Below are 17,252 nucleotides of genomic sequence, written 5' to 3' on the forward strand. Positions count from 1 at the left end.
GTACTTCTGTTAGTCTCAAAGGTGCCACAGGACCCTCTGTTGCTTTTTACAGATTCAGACTAACACGGCTACCCCTCTGATACGTGACATCAAGCTAATGTGTTTGTGTGTCAGGTTTGGGAGGCAAAGGCAGACACTGGGATGGAATACAATGGGGAACCTTGTGCTGGAGTGAAAATTCAAACGCCCGCTCTATATGTTTTAAGTTACCTCTACGTTTGGGGGACAAGGAAAGAGGAGGTACAGCCCTTCCTCCTCAGCTATCTCCTGGGTTCCAAAATAATTCCCCCACCTTCTTGGATGCCAAAAATTACAATTCTCCCCTATCTAGTTACCAAAACCCTGCAGGTTTTCTTTGACTACTACAGTGTTGCTTTTCATATTTTCAATACCAGAATCTGCAGTACACTGCAATTCTGGGGCATTGTAATATAAGTTAAGTGGATTCACACAGAGAACTTGTATTAAAGGGGCTGAACTGAGTGGAAGAGTAGTATGCATAATTTTCAAGTTATTGATATGTGCAACCTTGATTACTTGGCTATCACTTTATTTCAAAGACATATTTTGCATTAATTTCAGCTTCCAGTTCTGTTTAGTTTTTCACACTGAGATTATTGCTAGGTAAATGAGATTTTTTTTTTCAGAAGAACAAGAGAAATAAGTTCTAAGAGGATGAAATAGTTTTTTTATTTTATAGCAGGTCATAGGTGTGAAAGGGAGGATGGAAGACAGGGTCCTACGCAGAAAGCTGTTCAAGAAAACAGGGAACAAAAATATCTGTATGCTGGTGTTGCTCCATATGATCCCGCCAAAGATCCAACAAAGCAGATGGGCAAGAGGTATTCAAAGGTATGAAACGCTCATTGAATCAAAGCCAATCTTCTGTGTTTTACTAAGTTAGCAGGAAAGATAGTGAGTCAATGTAACTGAGAGCAGAGCCTGGCTCTATATTCTCACATGTTCAGATAATATATGTAGGGTAAACATCTAACCATTAAAGAGCTCTTGAGTTTGTATCTTTCTAGCTTGATTATCTGAACAGAATAGTTCAGACAATTGAATGGAGTTGTAAGAATACACAGTAGTAGCGAGGCTGGGTCGGAAGTCCTGCCTCAGGAGCCCAACCACTGGATGGGTGACAGTGAGTGAGTGCACTAGGATAGGGAGCGCACAGAAGCTGCACTAGAGTTCAAAACTCTAAGCAGAAGTTCTGACTGCAGTCTTACTTCTCTGTATCACATGCTCTTAGTAGGAATCCTGGCCCATACCGTAGGGCTTATAAACTTTGCAAGAGCTTCAGCTCTGTTCATTTTGTTCCTTCAGAGGTCAGAAACACCAGAGTTGTTGTTCCAGGTATCGGCCTACAGAGAGGGCACAGGATCGGGCGGGGAATGGAAAAATCTGATTGCTTGTTTCTAGTCAGCTAAGGCGTCCAAGCTGGTGTCCAACGAGATATGCGGTTGCCCCAATTTGCACGCTATGGTCTCATTCTCCCAAATAATTTAAACCAGAATTTTGTTGCTTATTTTGCTGTGTTTGTCTAAGAGGATTTCTTCAGATTTTTTGTTTTGCTTAGATTATTTTGCTGGGGTTTCTCATTTTTAGTCTCTTGATTTTAATGTGTTTTAATTTCACTTGATTTTATGTGGAGGGTTTTGTCCCCACTTTAATATAAACTAAAATACTATGGTCAGCACCAGTCTGAGACTGAGGTCATAGCTGGGGGACCATACAATTATTTCTTTCCCCCAAATTAAAGTAAAAATTATAATAGCTAAAACTATGTGAGGCTCTAAAATTGCTACAGCAGCCTACTCTTGCTTGGCTGGAAGCAACTGTTGGAGCCTTGGGAGAGAGAAGCTTTTGACTACCTGAATGTAGCTGGAAACTCCAGCCCCAGTCTTGTCCCTCTCTGTCTCTGCAGTCTTCTGATTAAGCTTGCATAGCAGTGAATTCCTTGCATGGTTCCATCTCTTATTCTGCAAAGACATTGCTTCTGTGGTTGTCATCACCGAGGTCCCCCCCTCTGACTACTGCTTAGTTCTATTTTTCTGCTCCTTCCCTCCTCTTTCTACCCCTTCCTCTGGGTAACAGCCCAGTTCTATTGCTCTATTCAGTCCTTCTCCTCACTGTATAACTGAGGCAGGTCAGTTCTGGCCTGTCTCCCTTCCCATTGTCATCTGAATACTGCTGTGCCTCATCCCACGCTCAGCCCATCCCCATTCTCCTTTGATGAACCTTTCCAGTGGTCAGGAAATTTAACCCTTTAACTTACCTAGAAAGCACTTGTATTTATCTCTGGCTACTGAGCAACTGTATTTTTCTCAGCCCAGCAAGTCAGAGATACGTGAACTCCACAGAGCACTGGGATAAAGAAATCCTGACCCTACTTAAGTGAAGGGAGTTTTACTATTGATTTCAGTGGGGCCAACATTTCACCCTTGGAAATTATAAGCTCTCTTCTCCTATTACATTTATAAATGCTAATTGACTGGATCTGGCAGGATTCTCTGCTGCAATGGATTGTATAAGCCCCAGGTGAGTCCTATCCAGGTAACCTGAAGTCTTTTTTGGCTCGTGGAGTTAGTTTAGAAAACTAGAGAGTAAGTCCAAAAATAGTCTACTAAATATTCTAGGAACAGTCAAGTGTACTACTTGTTGAAGTGACAAAATAAACCAAATCTGGCATTATAGGAAAGGAAGTTAGACATTTTTTTCGACGAGTGAAAAATCTCTGATTTTAAAAAAAATCTCATCTTATGAATATATTGTTCCGAAACATTTCCTTTGGCAGAAAAGCATGCACAAGAAATTATAGGTGCATTAGTTTATTTTTGGCCAAGTTGGAGATGGTAGGGGAAAGCCAAAATCAGGTTTAAAACAAAAAGCTGGTGATATCAGAGAGCTATTTATAGCAGACTACCGTCTCTCCCTAATAACTTCTGTCCTGTAATTCTCCTCCCCTGTATCTACTGAAGTACAATTCTACTTTGAGAAGTGATTCTGAAAATTATTCTTTTACTAAGCTCCCTAGGTGCCTGCTCTAGTGGGAAAGATTAGGCTATGATTGACTGCTTTATCCCTGTTAGATCTCCGCTATAAGGATGATAGGGATCAGACCAGTGAAGGTTGCCTCAGTTGCGTTGTTTGCAGCAGAAAAGCTTGGTAAAACATGCCAGATCTTAAACAGATTGGTCCCTCACTTAGTCATGGTCTGTTTGTGACATTGCAATTTATGCTGAAGATAGTGTCACAGATAACGTGATAGGCCTGATTCTTATTTACACTAGACTCCTTTTTAAGTGCTCTTGTGGTATAAAGGGAATTTAAGTGGAGGTAAATTAAAGTTACACTCACTGTAAAGCCCCTTTACATTATTCTGGATGTGTAAAGGGGTCTTAGTGTAAATACAGATCAGGCCTCGTGAATTCAGGAGAGGAGTAAGCAGCAGGGACCAATAAAATTTAATAATCCTGTCCTTTATAATGAAATCGGAGAAGAGACATAAAAGAAACCAGGTGAAATATAAATAGAATTGACTGTAAAAATAATGCTTTCCATAGCTTTTCAGGAGGGCTCAGAGTGTTTAAATCTTAGCAGAAGTCAGAGACAGTGAACTGTTCATCTACTCTTAGGGTACGTCTATACTTACCTCCGGGTTCGGCGGTAAGCAATCGATCTTCTGGGATCGATTTATCGCGTCTTGTCTAGACGCGATAAATCGATCCCGGAAGTGCTTGCCGTCGACACCGGTACTCCTGCTCCGTGGGAGGAGTACTCGGAGTCGACGGGGGAGCCTGCCTGCCGCGTGTGGACCCGCGGTAAGTACCTTGTAGTTCGAACTAAGGTACTTCGACTTCAGCTACGTTATTCACGTAGCTGAAGTTGCGTATCTTAGTTCGAACTGGGGGGTTAGTGTGAACCAGCCCTTAGTAAGAGATCTTATTCTTCAAAGGATAGCCACCTGGATTACATTATTACTAGAAAAAAAAACACAGAAAAACACTCAAAGTGTCTTTGGTACATGGCAAAAATTAGAAAATGTTTGTATTAAATTTACTGTTCAAACATGAATGAGCTCTAACAATTAAATCTTTTGAGAACACTGTGGTCCAACCATCTGCTGGTTTGACTTGCTCAGTGTCAACTAGCTACAAATATGGCCAGTAGCTGAGTTATCAAGTTTTCTCCAAGGACAGTCAAACACTTCAGTATCCCAATGTCTTATAAGAGCTGACGTTTAATTTAAAACCCAAGGTGTCTTTGTTATAAAACCTACAATAACAGTGAAAAAGCAGCAAGGGATTTCTGTGCAGGGAATGGATATTCCTAGTTCCAAAAGCTTTGTTTCAAGACTTAATTAGGTCATAAAATAACAGATGAGGAAACAATAATATCAAAATCTCTACTCTGTAATTTTCTTATATCAATTGCATCAATACCTCATAGGTTAAGCATTTGAATCTAATACTCCATAAGACATTTACTTTAATGAAAAAACTCTTACAGCTCAGACAACCTTTGATAATATGATTGTCTGTATATATTTGGAGTAGATTTTTATTGATTTTCTTTTTTTTTTTCTTATTAATTTATGTCAGATTTCAGATAGAGTGCACTTCATAATTGAAGATTTTTTGTGTGTTTTTTTTTAATTAGCAGAACAGTTTCCACTTGTCATGTGTCATATGTATTCTGGCAGTAATTTATTGTAAGATGTAATTTCATTCTCTAAAGTTTTTATGAGGTGCAAAACTTTATTGAAAGATGCATTGTAAAGATCTGGGGCTAAGATATTTTCTACCACCGTGGAATAGAGGTTGAAAATGATGATGGTAAATGACATTTAAAAAATCGGTTTACAGAAATAAAATGCAATTCTGATAGAAATAACGGCTCTGGTAATTATTAGGTCTGTGTCTCTTGATAAGATCACATGTGCGTGCATGTATGTAAGAAGTCTGAGCTGCTTCTTAGAACTGAAAAGCTCTTTGGAAAAGGTACAAAAAATAGAGTGAAAAAACTAAGACCCTGATCCTGCAACATGTATGTAAATAAATAACTCTCTAGGCCTAGATCTTTAGCTGATATAAATTAGTACAGCTCCATTGACTTCAGTGGAGCTATGCCAGTTTCCACCAGCTTAGGATCTGGTCCCTTGAGTTCAATTCAGATGCCTGTAGTTACCAATATGCACATATATTTGCAGGAGTGGGACATCAGACTTTTAAAACCTGTTTCTGTGACTCATGTAGGTGTTGCTACATAGTAACCTTATAAATAATTCTTATCTTTACTGAAATATTCAAGGCATAATAAATGAATGGAGCAACAAAAAACCTTTTTTATTGCAAAATAAAAAGTTGTTTTTCCAAAGGAATTTACACAGCACCTGTGGTATTCTTTTATATAAGGATTGTATTTCAATGATATTATCATATTCCCTTCTGTCTCTGCTCTGAGATACCATTTAGTGGGCTTAGGAAGAATTCCTATCTCCTGCTTCCCACCAGGGGATGTTCATACCACTCACATCTCTCTCCTCAATAACGTAAAGCTATTATTGCATTTCTGCAAATGTAGGCATCAAGAGCCTGATCTACCGCCCACTGAAGTCAATAGATGCCTTTCCATTGATTTTAATGGGCTTTGAAGCTGGACTCAAGAGAGTCTCTGCCACCATCCTGAGGTTAGGAGAAGGAGATCCTTTGTGAGGTAAACCCTCTCTTTTGCAACTCCAGTTATAGTGATTTGGGAGAAACTAATACTGTAGAAGGGTTCCCCTGCATTTTCCTTGGAATGAATGCGTGCTATATTCTGTTTGTAGTGGCTGCTGGTGGCCTCATTCTTAGGATATACAGTGGGCCTTTTCCATGTAAGAGAGAAATTAAAAGCCAAAAATAGAAATAGAAGATTATTCTTTAAGTAGTGTCCCTGTGTGTGCTCCACTGTAGGTGTCTGTGCGCCCCAGTGCCTCTAATCGGAGATTTTTGGTAGCAGTGTCTGTTGAGCCCACACATGCGTTCTCCCTCCCTCATGGTCTGCTTCGAGGCTATCTAGCACTGCGCAGGTGACCCACCCCCCTCAGTTCTTTCTCAACCGTCTTTGGCCTAGAGATCAAGCAGTCGTCCCTTCCTTTTCTGTGTCATTAGCATAAGTAGTAGTTGTTCTTGTTTCTTTTGTTCTCCTTAATACTTATTGTTTCCTTTTTACGCCGTTGGGATTAAAGAAAAAAAAGGAAAAGAAAAGAAAAAAAACTTTAGTTTACATTTCCTGCCCTGTGTGTGGGGGATTCCCCCTGCCCCCCAGGCATTTAGAAGACTCTAAGTTTTTTCAGTTAAAAAAGATAGAGGAAAAGAAGAGGAGGAGGAAAGAAGACCTTTCTTCTTCATTCCTCACCGCTAGAGTATATTAGCCCCCCACCCAGGGGCATGCCTGGCTCCAAGAGGTGCCTCTCCCGCAAGGAGTCGATTCCTGTAATGGCCAGACACTTTCCTTGTGTCTGGTGCCTGGGAGAGCCCCACAGAAGTGTTCCCCTGCCACAGCTAAAACTGCAGTCTCGCAGGAACTGGGAGCTGAAGTTAAAACTCCTCCTTTTGGAGAAGGCACTTCACTCTCCAGGGGACTCCGGTACTGACCCCGGAGCCTTTAACTTTAAAGGGGGTAACATTGTGGAAAAAATAGCAGACTCTCCACGTAAAGGCTCGTGAAAAGGACTCCAAATCATTGGCCAACCAGAGGCATTGCCCAGTGCTGCCACCTTGGTACCAACGGCACTGGCAGCTCTGAAGCACTGTACCCAGAAGGGGGCCTCCGCTATGAGCTCTGCCGCACTGCCTGGAGAAGCCAGAGGTTCAGCCTCTAAGGCAACCATATCGCCACCTAAGGAGAAAGGCAATTACTATACTGTCTCTAAAAGAGTGGCACACAGAGAGAACTTCTGGTACCAGGTGCAACAAAACTCCCATTTAGGGAGTGCTCTGTACTTTCTCAATCATCGGTACCAACAAAGTACCATGGACACTCTTCTGCGGTACCAAGTGAGCCCACGGTACCGCATGAGCTCCAGTACCCTGGAGACTTGATAGTTGGGGAAGAACCGCAATTCCCATTACTTGGTACCGGGGCCCCAGTACCAACCACATCCTGGCACCTGGAATCGCTTTGGGTCATGTATCACCAATACCCCAGTCAGCACCACCCTTACCCAGTGATGAGTCTGACAGAGGCCAGGAGAAGGTCATTTCCCTGGCTGCTCATCATGGTCCACTGTTACAAATCAAAGGTCCTGATCATGGTACGGGGCCCCCTGAGCTAACCACCCCCCATTTCCCTCCCCCGGCTGTATTGCGATCCTTGGGCAACGTACACATCCCACAGATTGAGACTGTCCAGTGTCCCTCAGAGAGAGTCCACCATGTGGTCTCCTACAGCCTGGCTGTCCAGAGCCCCTGAGCCGGGGAGGAGGAAGCTTTTTCAGAACAGGAAGAAAGGCTCGAAGGGGAAGCTACCCCTCCAGCACAGTTCTCCTCATCTCTACCAGATGAGGCTGTAATGCCTCCCCGGTCCCATCACTAGGTGATGATTTTAAAAACTTTCTGGATCTTACCAAGAGGGTGGTAGATGAGCTGCAGGTTCCCCTACTGGAGGTGGCAGATACACATCAGAAGTTGGTGGATATTCTGCACACCTCCCCTCACCAAGAATTGCCCTCCCAATTAATGAGGTGATTCTAGATCCTACCAAAGTCATCTGGCAGATACCAGCCTTCATTGCACCAGCCAGTAAGAGAGCCCCCAAAAAAAAATACTACGTCCCTTCCAAAGAGGCAGACTTCCTGTTTCAACATCTGCAACCCAACTCCATCATAGTGGATGAGATTAATGCACAAAGCAAGCAACATCATGTCAAGTCGACCACATAAGATCGGGCTTGGCAGGATGGCGTATTTGTTGGTGACGTTACAGTTTAGAGTCACAAATTACCAACCTGTCATGGCCAAATATCATTTTATTAATTATGGGAAACTCAATGTGTTTCTGGAACATTTACCAGAGACACACAAGGAGCAGTTTCAGGCCATTCTCAGAGAGGGCCAGTTAGTAGCCAGACTGGTGCTAGAGACAGCACTGGATGTAGCTGATACAGTTGCCCGCCCGGTCTCTGTGACAGTGGTAATGTGGTGGGCTTCTTGGCTACACCTTTCTGGGTTGCCCAAAGAGCTGCAGAAGACTTCCAGTTTGAAGGGCCCAAACTCTTCACGGAGAAGACAGATTCTTCTCTCCATACCGGGCCACATTACGCTCCCTGGAAATCTACACTGTGGGACAGAAGAGAAGATATAGCTCTCTGTTACAGCATAGGTCACAGCCTCCTCAATACTCACCATCTCAGTGCTGTTACGAGCCGCAGCGTAAGAGAACCAGGCTCAAAAATAGAAGCAATCTGCACCTTAATCCACAACCTCTGACCACCTCTTCTAAGCATTTTTGACTGTTTGGTTGAGGGCCTGAACAATTATACATTGCAACATCAGCGGCCATCTGCATACCTGTCATGTCCCTTCAGAAGTCGCCTCTTTCACAGCAGTTGGGAGAATATCACTTCTGACAGATGGGTCCTGGAGATTATTTTTTAAGGGTTATGCCATTCAATTCATATTCCAACCCTCCTTCCCTGTGCCCCTCCAGGGACCCTTCTCACAAGAACCTATTTCACCAGGAAATATATCACTGGTTATGCCTAGGGGCCATAGAAGCAGTCCCAGTGCATCTCAGGAGCAAGGGGTTTTACACTCATTATTTCCCGATCCCCAAGGCGAAGGGCGGCTGGAGGCCCATTCTAGATCTAAGAGTATTAAACAAATACGCAAAGGCGCAGGCATTCAAGTTGATCACACTAGCAGCCATTATTCCAACGCTAGAGCAAGGAGATTGATTTCTGGCCCTGGACCTACAAGATGTCTACTTCCATATCTCGATGGACCCATCATATATAAGAGATTCCTATGGTTTGGGCAGGACCATTATCAGTTCAGACTGCTCCACCCTGGATATTCTGGAAGGTTCTCTCCACTGTAGTGGCACACTAACCCCATTTCAACGACTGGAGTTTATGAGCGCCAACCTTAATGCAGTACAAGCAAGAGCATTCCTCCCGCTAGGCAGATTCACCGCCCTGGGACAGATGCTTCCCTAATAGGCTGGGGAGCTCACCTATGTAACCACAAGGTTCAGGGCAAGTTGCCTTCCACAGAAGTTATCAATCTTTTGGAGCCAAGGGCCGTCAGGAACACCTGTGTACACTTTCTGCCTTTCCTCAAGAACACGCACGCAAAGGTTATGATGGAAAATATGGCCTGTATGATTTACATAAATCACCAACGGGGTGCCAGATCTCCCTCCCTCTGCACAGAAGCATTCAAACTTGGGAATTCGTGCATCATCACAATGTGCTCATTTCAGCTGTCTATCTACTAGGGATACAGAATGTGACAGCCAATCGTCTCAGTCAGAATTTTTCTCATGACCACGAATGGGAACTGAAGTCAGAGGTGCTTTTGAGATGTATTCACTCTTTGGGGAACCCTGACTACAGATCTCTTTGCTGCTTACTGGAACAGGATATGTCCTCATTATTGCTCCAGGGCTGGCCTTGGGAAACTTTTACTGGGAGATGCCCTCATCCTCCTATGGGATGGGGACCTCTTGCATGCCTTTTCCCAGTTTCCGCTTCTATCCAAGGTCCCGTTGAAAATTCAACAAGACAAAGCAAGAGTTATTCTGGTTGCTCCTCCTGGCCACAACAAGTCTAGTTCCCTTACCAGACACAGATGACAATATGTCCTCCGGTTCCTCTTCAGCCCATTCCTTATCTGCTCTCTCAAAACAATGGGCTGATCCCTCACCCCAACCTATGGGTCCTCCACCTTCAGGCTTGGCTCCTTCGTTGTTCCAAAGCTTAGAGGCAGAATGCTCTGATGAGCTGAAAGACATGCTGCTACACAGCCAAAAGTTGATTAGTTGATGTACTTACCTAAAAAATGGAAATGATTCCAAGTTTGTTGTCATTCTAAACACATAGACTCAACCTCATCTTCCCTCCCTCTGATTTTACACTACATTTTAGACCTCAAGAGGTCAAAACTCTCACTCAGCTCCCTTAGGGTACATCTTGTGGAGAAACGGCTTTCCACCATCAGGTAGACAGATACTGTTTTTGCTCACCTGCTGATGCATAGATTCCCTGAGGGCATTGGGAATCTCTTCCCGCATGTGAGACCACCTGTTCCAGCCTGGGATCTTAACCTAGTTCTCAGGCCTTTGACTAGACCTCCATTTGAGGCCATGGCAACTTGCTCTCTCATACCTGTCCATGATGACAACATTTCTAATTGCCATCAGCTCAGCTAGCTGCATAGAAGAAATAGCAATCCTGATGGCACACACACCATGTGCAGTTTTTTTTTTTTAAGACAAAGTAACTCTGAGGCCGGAACCCAAGTTTCTCTCTAAAGTTGCCTCCGCTTTCCATATGAATCAACAGATCCATCTTCCTGTTTTTTTTCCAAAACCACATTGTGATATGAGGGAGGCAATTCTCCATAAGCTAGATGTTAGAAGAGCACTAGCATTCTACTTGGGCAGGGCTATGGTCTTCAGGAAGTCCCCTAAACTCTTCCTTTCGCTCATGAAAGATCCAAACGCTGTGCAATATCGGCTCAAACACTATCCAAAGGGATCTCTGGTTGCATTAATCACTGTTATTAAGGGCGCAACCTTCTGCCTCTCTCCAGAGTCCATACGCATTCCATGAGGTCAATTTCTACTTAGGGATATATTTAAGGAATGTGATCGATCTTGGAAATCTGAAGAGCAGAACTTCGGCTTTTGCCCACACTTTCGCAGAACATTATGTGATCACTGGAAATTCAACCTGTGATGCCATCTTCGACTCCACAGTAATCTCTGTAGTAACAGAATCAACTCCGAAGTCCCAGCCTCCAGTGATGGGTACTGCTCAGGAGTCACCTACAGTGGAGCAGATGCATATGTTTCAGTTCCAGGAAGATGTGGAAAATGGGTCTTCTATTTGGCTATCTTATAATTTTGAGTCTTGTAAAGCTAAACTGCTAGGCATCAACTCTGACACTGTGATCTCACAATATCCTTCCACTTCACCTGAGATCTCACCATTTCAGATAGTGATATTTCAGATAATAACAGGCATGTAACATTTAAAAAAAGGATACCGCCACTGTGCGGTGAGAAAAATAGGCATATGTCATTAAGCTGTCACAGTGCCCCCTAACCAAACCCAAGACTAGGAAGGAAGCCCATAAACAAGGAACACGAAGAATGTTAAGATGTTTTATGTTATAGTAACCTCCTACCTGCTTCTTGGGACTCAGTGAGGATTGATAGATTTTGCAATCTGTTTATTTTGGACATTGTCTATAACCTGGTGGATGTGTGAGGAATCATAATTGTTCTTTGTCTATCAAGAGTTTGCTGATTTTAGGATGTGTCATTATGTTTCTCATATGTACTTTCTTCTATGACCCTCCCCATTATTGATACTGGATGGGGTTTTGTGATGCTTCTTTGGACTACCAGTGTTTTGGTGGTCATGACAGTTGAGAAGGTATGACAAGATATCTGGCACCGAATTCTACAGATAGCAATTCAGTTATGATGACAGAGCATCTAGGAGCTAAAATATATTTTAACCAAAATATGTAAGCATAAGAGTGTTTTAAACTACTTGTACTGTCCTTATTTGATAGAGGTATGTATCTAAAAGCTTTATCGCCAGCCAGATGCGCAATCCCTATTCTGCCATTTTTGAAATGAAAGGACAGGTTGTGATATTAATTCTACAGACTTGGGACTCTACCATACTTTTCAGCTTAGACACATTTTTAGAAAAGGTCAGGATATGTCTATTTTAGTTTGTCCACCTTTTGCCCTCCTTAGTGTTTGCAGGCAGTCATAGCCCGTTTGCTGGAGATTTATACATGTAGTGATCTACAGCTCTAACAAAGGTAAGTTAAGCATCCTCAGTCGAAGCATGTCCAGGAGTCTAGTCTGGGAGTAGGTTCTGTGCCATGCAGGATGGAGACAGCCAAGATCTGTCAGTCAGAAGGGTCCTCTTAAAGACCCACAGACTATTAATGAACCTCATAGTCCTGCATCCAGAACTACGACACCTTCTCCCCTTTTGGTACATGACAGCAGTAATTTGCAACTTACATATCTCACCACACTTTTTTTGTCTTTAAAGGAAATCTTATTAGCTCATTTAGGGTTAAGCTGAGCAGCTTTGCTCGTCCACTCTCTGCCACAGCAAGAACGCTTCTGTCGCAAATGGATAAAAGGTGCCACTGGTGCCTTCTCCATCAAGCCAGGGGAGGCTCCCTTGTACAGGGAAAAATCAGGAATCCTTCTGCTGTGGGTGAGCCCCATGGAAAGGCTAAGTCCTTTGCTTTGGCATCTATCGAACTCTGCTTCATTCAATGTGCACCCTAAAGATACACAGTGAATTAGGCAAAGGCCTATGATTTGGTAGCGTATTGTCTAAGAAATAATATATGCTAAGGGAATGAGAGGCTGTATTGGAATGCACATATGAGGGTGGGAGAGCTCGAATTGCATAACTATAATTAATTTCAGCATTGCCGTACTTTTTTGAGCACTTAAATGTGCTGTCTTAATGATTTGTTATTTTAATTAAAGTGGCTAATGCCTTTTAAAAAATCCCTAGGAAATCATTTGTATCATTCATATTCTTATTGGGCACTGTGATGGAGTGTGGATCCCACACAGGCCCTGAAAGGGTTAATGAGGGCCTGAGAGGCCAATTACATTATCTGGTGGGCACGGGGGAGAGTGCCAACCTTAATTAGAGAGGAAGCTCCGCAGGGGAGGAGCTGAGTAGTGATTATAACTGAAGAAAGCTCCGAATGGAAAAGGGAGCTGCAGGTAGAAAGTAAAGAACTCTGCAGTCACTGTCTGGGACTAGCTTGTGAGGAGACAACCCATGAAGAAATTTGTCCTGGGATCTTCTCAAAAGGTTGGGAAGGGGGAGTGTGGCAAGAGTCCCGGGAGACTGTCAAGAGTCCAAGAGAGAGATAAAGAGCACTGGGTGTGGAGCAGGCTCCAGTGACAAGCCCTGATAAAAGGGCTGGATTTGAACTTGCTAGGTGAGAGCTCTGAGAGGTGCTCAGTGAAGGAACAGAGCAGCAGAGAGGGATAGGAGGGCAGAAATTGGTTTAAGTTTGTATACCTTTAGTTTAGGATTTTTATTAGAGGATTCAGAGGACAGCTTGAATGGTATGTCTACACTGCAGCTAGGAGTGAGCCTCCCAGATTTGGTAGACAGACTTGCTCTATCTTCACTCAAGTGAGTGTGCTAAAAATAGCAGTGTGGACATTGTGGCTCTGTGGAGACTCAGGCTAGCCACCTGAGTTCAGACCCACGGGGTTGGGTGGACTTGAGATCCTGACCTGTCCATGCTATTGTTTTTAGTGCATTAGCTCAAGCAGAACTAGTGCAAATCTGTCTATTTGGGCTGGGAGGCTTGCTCCCAGTTACAATGTAGACCGCCTGAGAGTCCTTGTCCCTGGGAAGGGGACGAAGGCAGTGAGAAAAGGGTGTGAGGACCATGGGTCCCAGAGATGGGGCCAAAGACCATTTTCTAAGGACATTGCCGTTTTATGTTGGACTTTGTTACCCCAGAAGATGTGGACTAAATTGTGCCCTGGCCTGAAGGCCAAGTCATGTGAAGAGGCAGACCACTGGATCATGTGAAGGGTAGTCATTGGCTGCGGGTTCCAGATGGTGAGAGCGCTGCTACGTCATGTCTAACCACACGTAGGTACTCCACCCCTTCATGTCTGTCTGTCTCTCTCTGTCATTCACATACAGCCTCATAAGCAGGCTTGGCAGAATTCAATGTTTTAAAATAATTAGATAAATATCTAAACTGTCTACCTAGAATATTTACATACTAACATGAAAAAGCAGCAAAGGAGATGGTGCCAGCACAATTTCCTTTTGCAGTTTGAATGTTTTTAACATAGTTTTCTGAGATTTTTCTAAGGTTTTTGTTCTTTTTCATATTTATATTTTTTTATTAATTTTGTCAAATACAACAAATATACCAAAATACCAGATTCATCATAATACACAAAGTAAGTAAAGAAGGTTAGGATAAAGGGAGGGGAGGGAAAGTGACATATCTATCTTTATGGTTATCTACTTTAATTTTAGACCTCTAAAAAGTCAGCACAAATTGCTTTGAATTTTTGGGGCATTTTCCTTCTGTGGAATGCCAGTCATTCACTAGCTGCAAAGCCAGCCATACCATTGAACCAGGCATCAATATATGGTGGAGATGAACTTTTCCATTTTTTCAGGATCAATTTTTTTAGCAACCAAAGCTGCACATTGGAACCATGCTGCCTTGTTACCAGGTAATTTCCATGCATCATGAATATAGCCAAGAATGAAGTTTAAAGGGGAGGGCTCCAATGTACCCAGTTTTTGTTATCTTTAAAGAAAAGTGAAAAGACTAAAAACCACAGGAATGTACTATTTAGTGCATCCCACAGGGTTTGGAGGAAGAGCCCCTCTCCTGGGGCCCTTAGGAGCTGCAAAAAAAAAAAAAAAAAGACACAAAGGTTTGCCTCATTCACTTTGCAGCACAGAATATGCACTGATATTTGTATGCCTATGTCTTGATCTTTGACTATATATTTGAGGGCAGTGCAAGTCATGTGGGGTGATACCCAATGATGAAAAATTATATGGCAGAGAAAAACTTGCTGAATCTCTTCACTGCTCATTTCCAGACCTGTTAAAGGTTGCATTATTTTGAAAGGTATAGAAATTTGTAAAGAAAATTATTTTTTGGAGGTGTTACATGAATTCCAATGAAACATAATTTCAACCTTAAGTTCTTCTTTATTTAAGATTTTTGCAGAAAAGATTTTAGTCTACAGTGACGAATTTCATAATAATTCAAGTGTGTTATATAAACAGTTGGATGGCACAATGGTTCCTGATCTTGACTAGTGTATCTTAGTGCCACTATAATACAAATAATGCTTGACTTTGTGATCCACACACAATTATATCAAAATGTTGAAAAGGAAGAATGTATTTGAACAGGAAGAATAATCACCCATGATATATTTTTAAAGTTATATTCTTCCAAAATGAACATTCTGAATACAGAACTCTGTAGCTAATTTACATTAGAGTTCAGGGATATGGTTAAAAAGAAAGAGTATGCATGCTACAGCGCTGTATACTTACCAAAATGAAAAATTAATGTAAATTGAATGAGACCATAGTTAGCAATACTAATTGTTTTTCTATTTTTCCATTTTAATGTAGTTCAGTTTTAATTATTCATGCATAATACTGGATCCCTTTCAAATTGCAGAAATGTGATTGAAATGTAAAATAAGCACTCAAAAGCCTAAAGTCTGGCGGAAGGGGCTCAGGTGTTCATTTAGTGTGGTATTTATATTTAAAATTAACAATTCGATGTTGAATTATAGATTTTCACTCTTAAATCGTTTCCCCCAATATTTAAACAAAGCTTTTGCATATGTAAACATCTCCTTAAGAAAAATGAAATTCATTTTTCATGAAGCCTAAGTGTAAATGTTGAATCTCTCTAATATACCACAGGCATCCTGGACGTGAGCATGGTATTAGCTCTGCTATTTGTCATATTCTGAGTTGTTTACATTGTATACTTGACTTCTGGGAGTAAAAAATAAAGTCTTAATTGTTTTTGATAGAATATACTGAAAATGTTAAATGAAAGAAAATGCTAAGGTTACACTCCACATAGCTTATGAATTAATAACCAGATTATTCCCCCTAACCATTGTAACTATGATCCATTGAGATGTTGGCTATATCTTTTAAAAACAAGTAGTTTTTGTTTAAGCAGTTTTAAGTCTGTATAAATATATACACACATTATTGGATATGGTTGTGATGGTATATAATCCCCATTCTCATCTGGAAGCAGCTAACTTGCAGTCAGAGGCTCAATTAGCCCTTCTCCAGGTGCACCCGTATTGACTGTTAGGACTGGGTGCAGGATTTGAAAAAATGAGGAAGCTCAGTAGTTGGGAGGCGGAAGGGGGAAAGAACAGACCAGCTTCTCCAGGGGTGATCTGGAAGCCTGACTAGAAATAAGCTGCAGTCTGCCTGAACCCCTAAATATGGGGAGGAGTGTGCCATCCTCTGCACCATGGGGTTGATTGAGGCACAGAAGCCTGTTTACAGATCCGTTTGGAGACCTATCAGTTAGCCAGTTTTTAATCCATTCAATGTGTGCCATGTTGATTCGTATTGTTCTATTTCCTTAATCAAAATGTCATGTGGTACATTGTCAGTGCCTTACAGAAGTCTAAATGTATTACATTAACACTACAATCTTTATCAGCCATGTTGATTGGTATTAATTATGTTACTCTCCTTTAATTCTATATTAATTGAGCCTGTATCAGCTGTTCCATTATTTGAATAGCAGGACTATACTGACCTGGATTGTCCTGTTTACCCTTTTAAAATAATGGCACAACATTAGCCTTCTTCCCACTCTCTGGAACTCCCCCAGTGTTCGAAAACTTACTGAAAATCAATATTAGCAATTCAGATTGCTCCTCGGTTCAGCCAGCTTTTTTAAAATACTTGGATGCAAGTTGTCTTGATGTACTGATTTTAAAATGTCTGTTTTTAGTAGCTGTTGGTTAACATCCTCCTTAGTCACTGTTAAAGTAGAAAGTATATTATTGTTATATGATACCAGTGCATCATCTGGCTTTGTCCCAAATACAGAACCAAAATAATTGATGGTGTCTGTGAAGAGGTTTGCTACCCCAGACACTGCCTAGTAGTTGGGCGAGGGCGTGACAGGTGGTCTTCTATCTTGGATCCCCCTGTTGATAGCCCCTCTGGCCCTATAGCAGTCTGTACCCTGCTGTGGCTTAGCCCTCCAGTTGGGCTACAAATTGTGTCCACCCCTTCAGGGGTATGTAGAGGGTCCAGCAAAAGGTTAGTTCTGTTGCCCAGAAGGGGCTTTAGGACTTTGGCCAGGTGAAGCCTGGACTTGGGACTCTCTAGGATATGGGGTCTCTCTAATCCTGAGTCTTTGGTATCCGAGAGAAGCATTTTGCCTCCAGCCCCTTCACGGTGCATCCAAGGGAGCCTAGGCCCACCCTCTC

The 17,252-nt window shown here is 42.2% G+C and overlaps 1 protein-coding gene across 1 annotated transcript in view; it reads left to right on the top strand.

Moving 5' to 3' along the window:
* SPAG16 (sperm associated antigen 16) overlaps positions 1 to 17,252 on the top strand; it is a 757,728-nt gene that overhangs the window by 54,178 nt on the left and 686,298 nt on the right. The window contains exon 9 of the mRNA XM_034786388.1: positions 701 to 852. Within this exon, the coding sequence (XP_034642279.1) occupies positions 701 to 852 (152 nt within the window). The remainder of the gene's footprint in view (positions 1 to 700; positions 853 to 17,252) is intronic.

The sequence above is a fragment of the Trachemys scripta genome, chromosome 11 (assembly GCF_013100865.1).
Source record: "Trachemys scripta elegans isolate TJP31775 chromosome 11, CAS_Tse_1.0, whole genome shotgun sequence".
Lineage (NCBI taxonomy): Eukaryota > Metazoa > Chordata > Testudines > Emydidae > Trachemys > Trachemys scripta.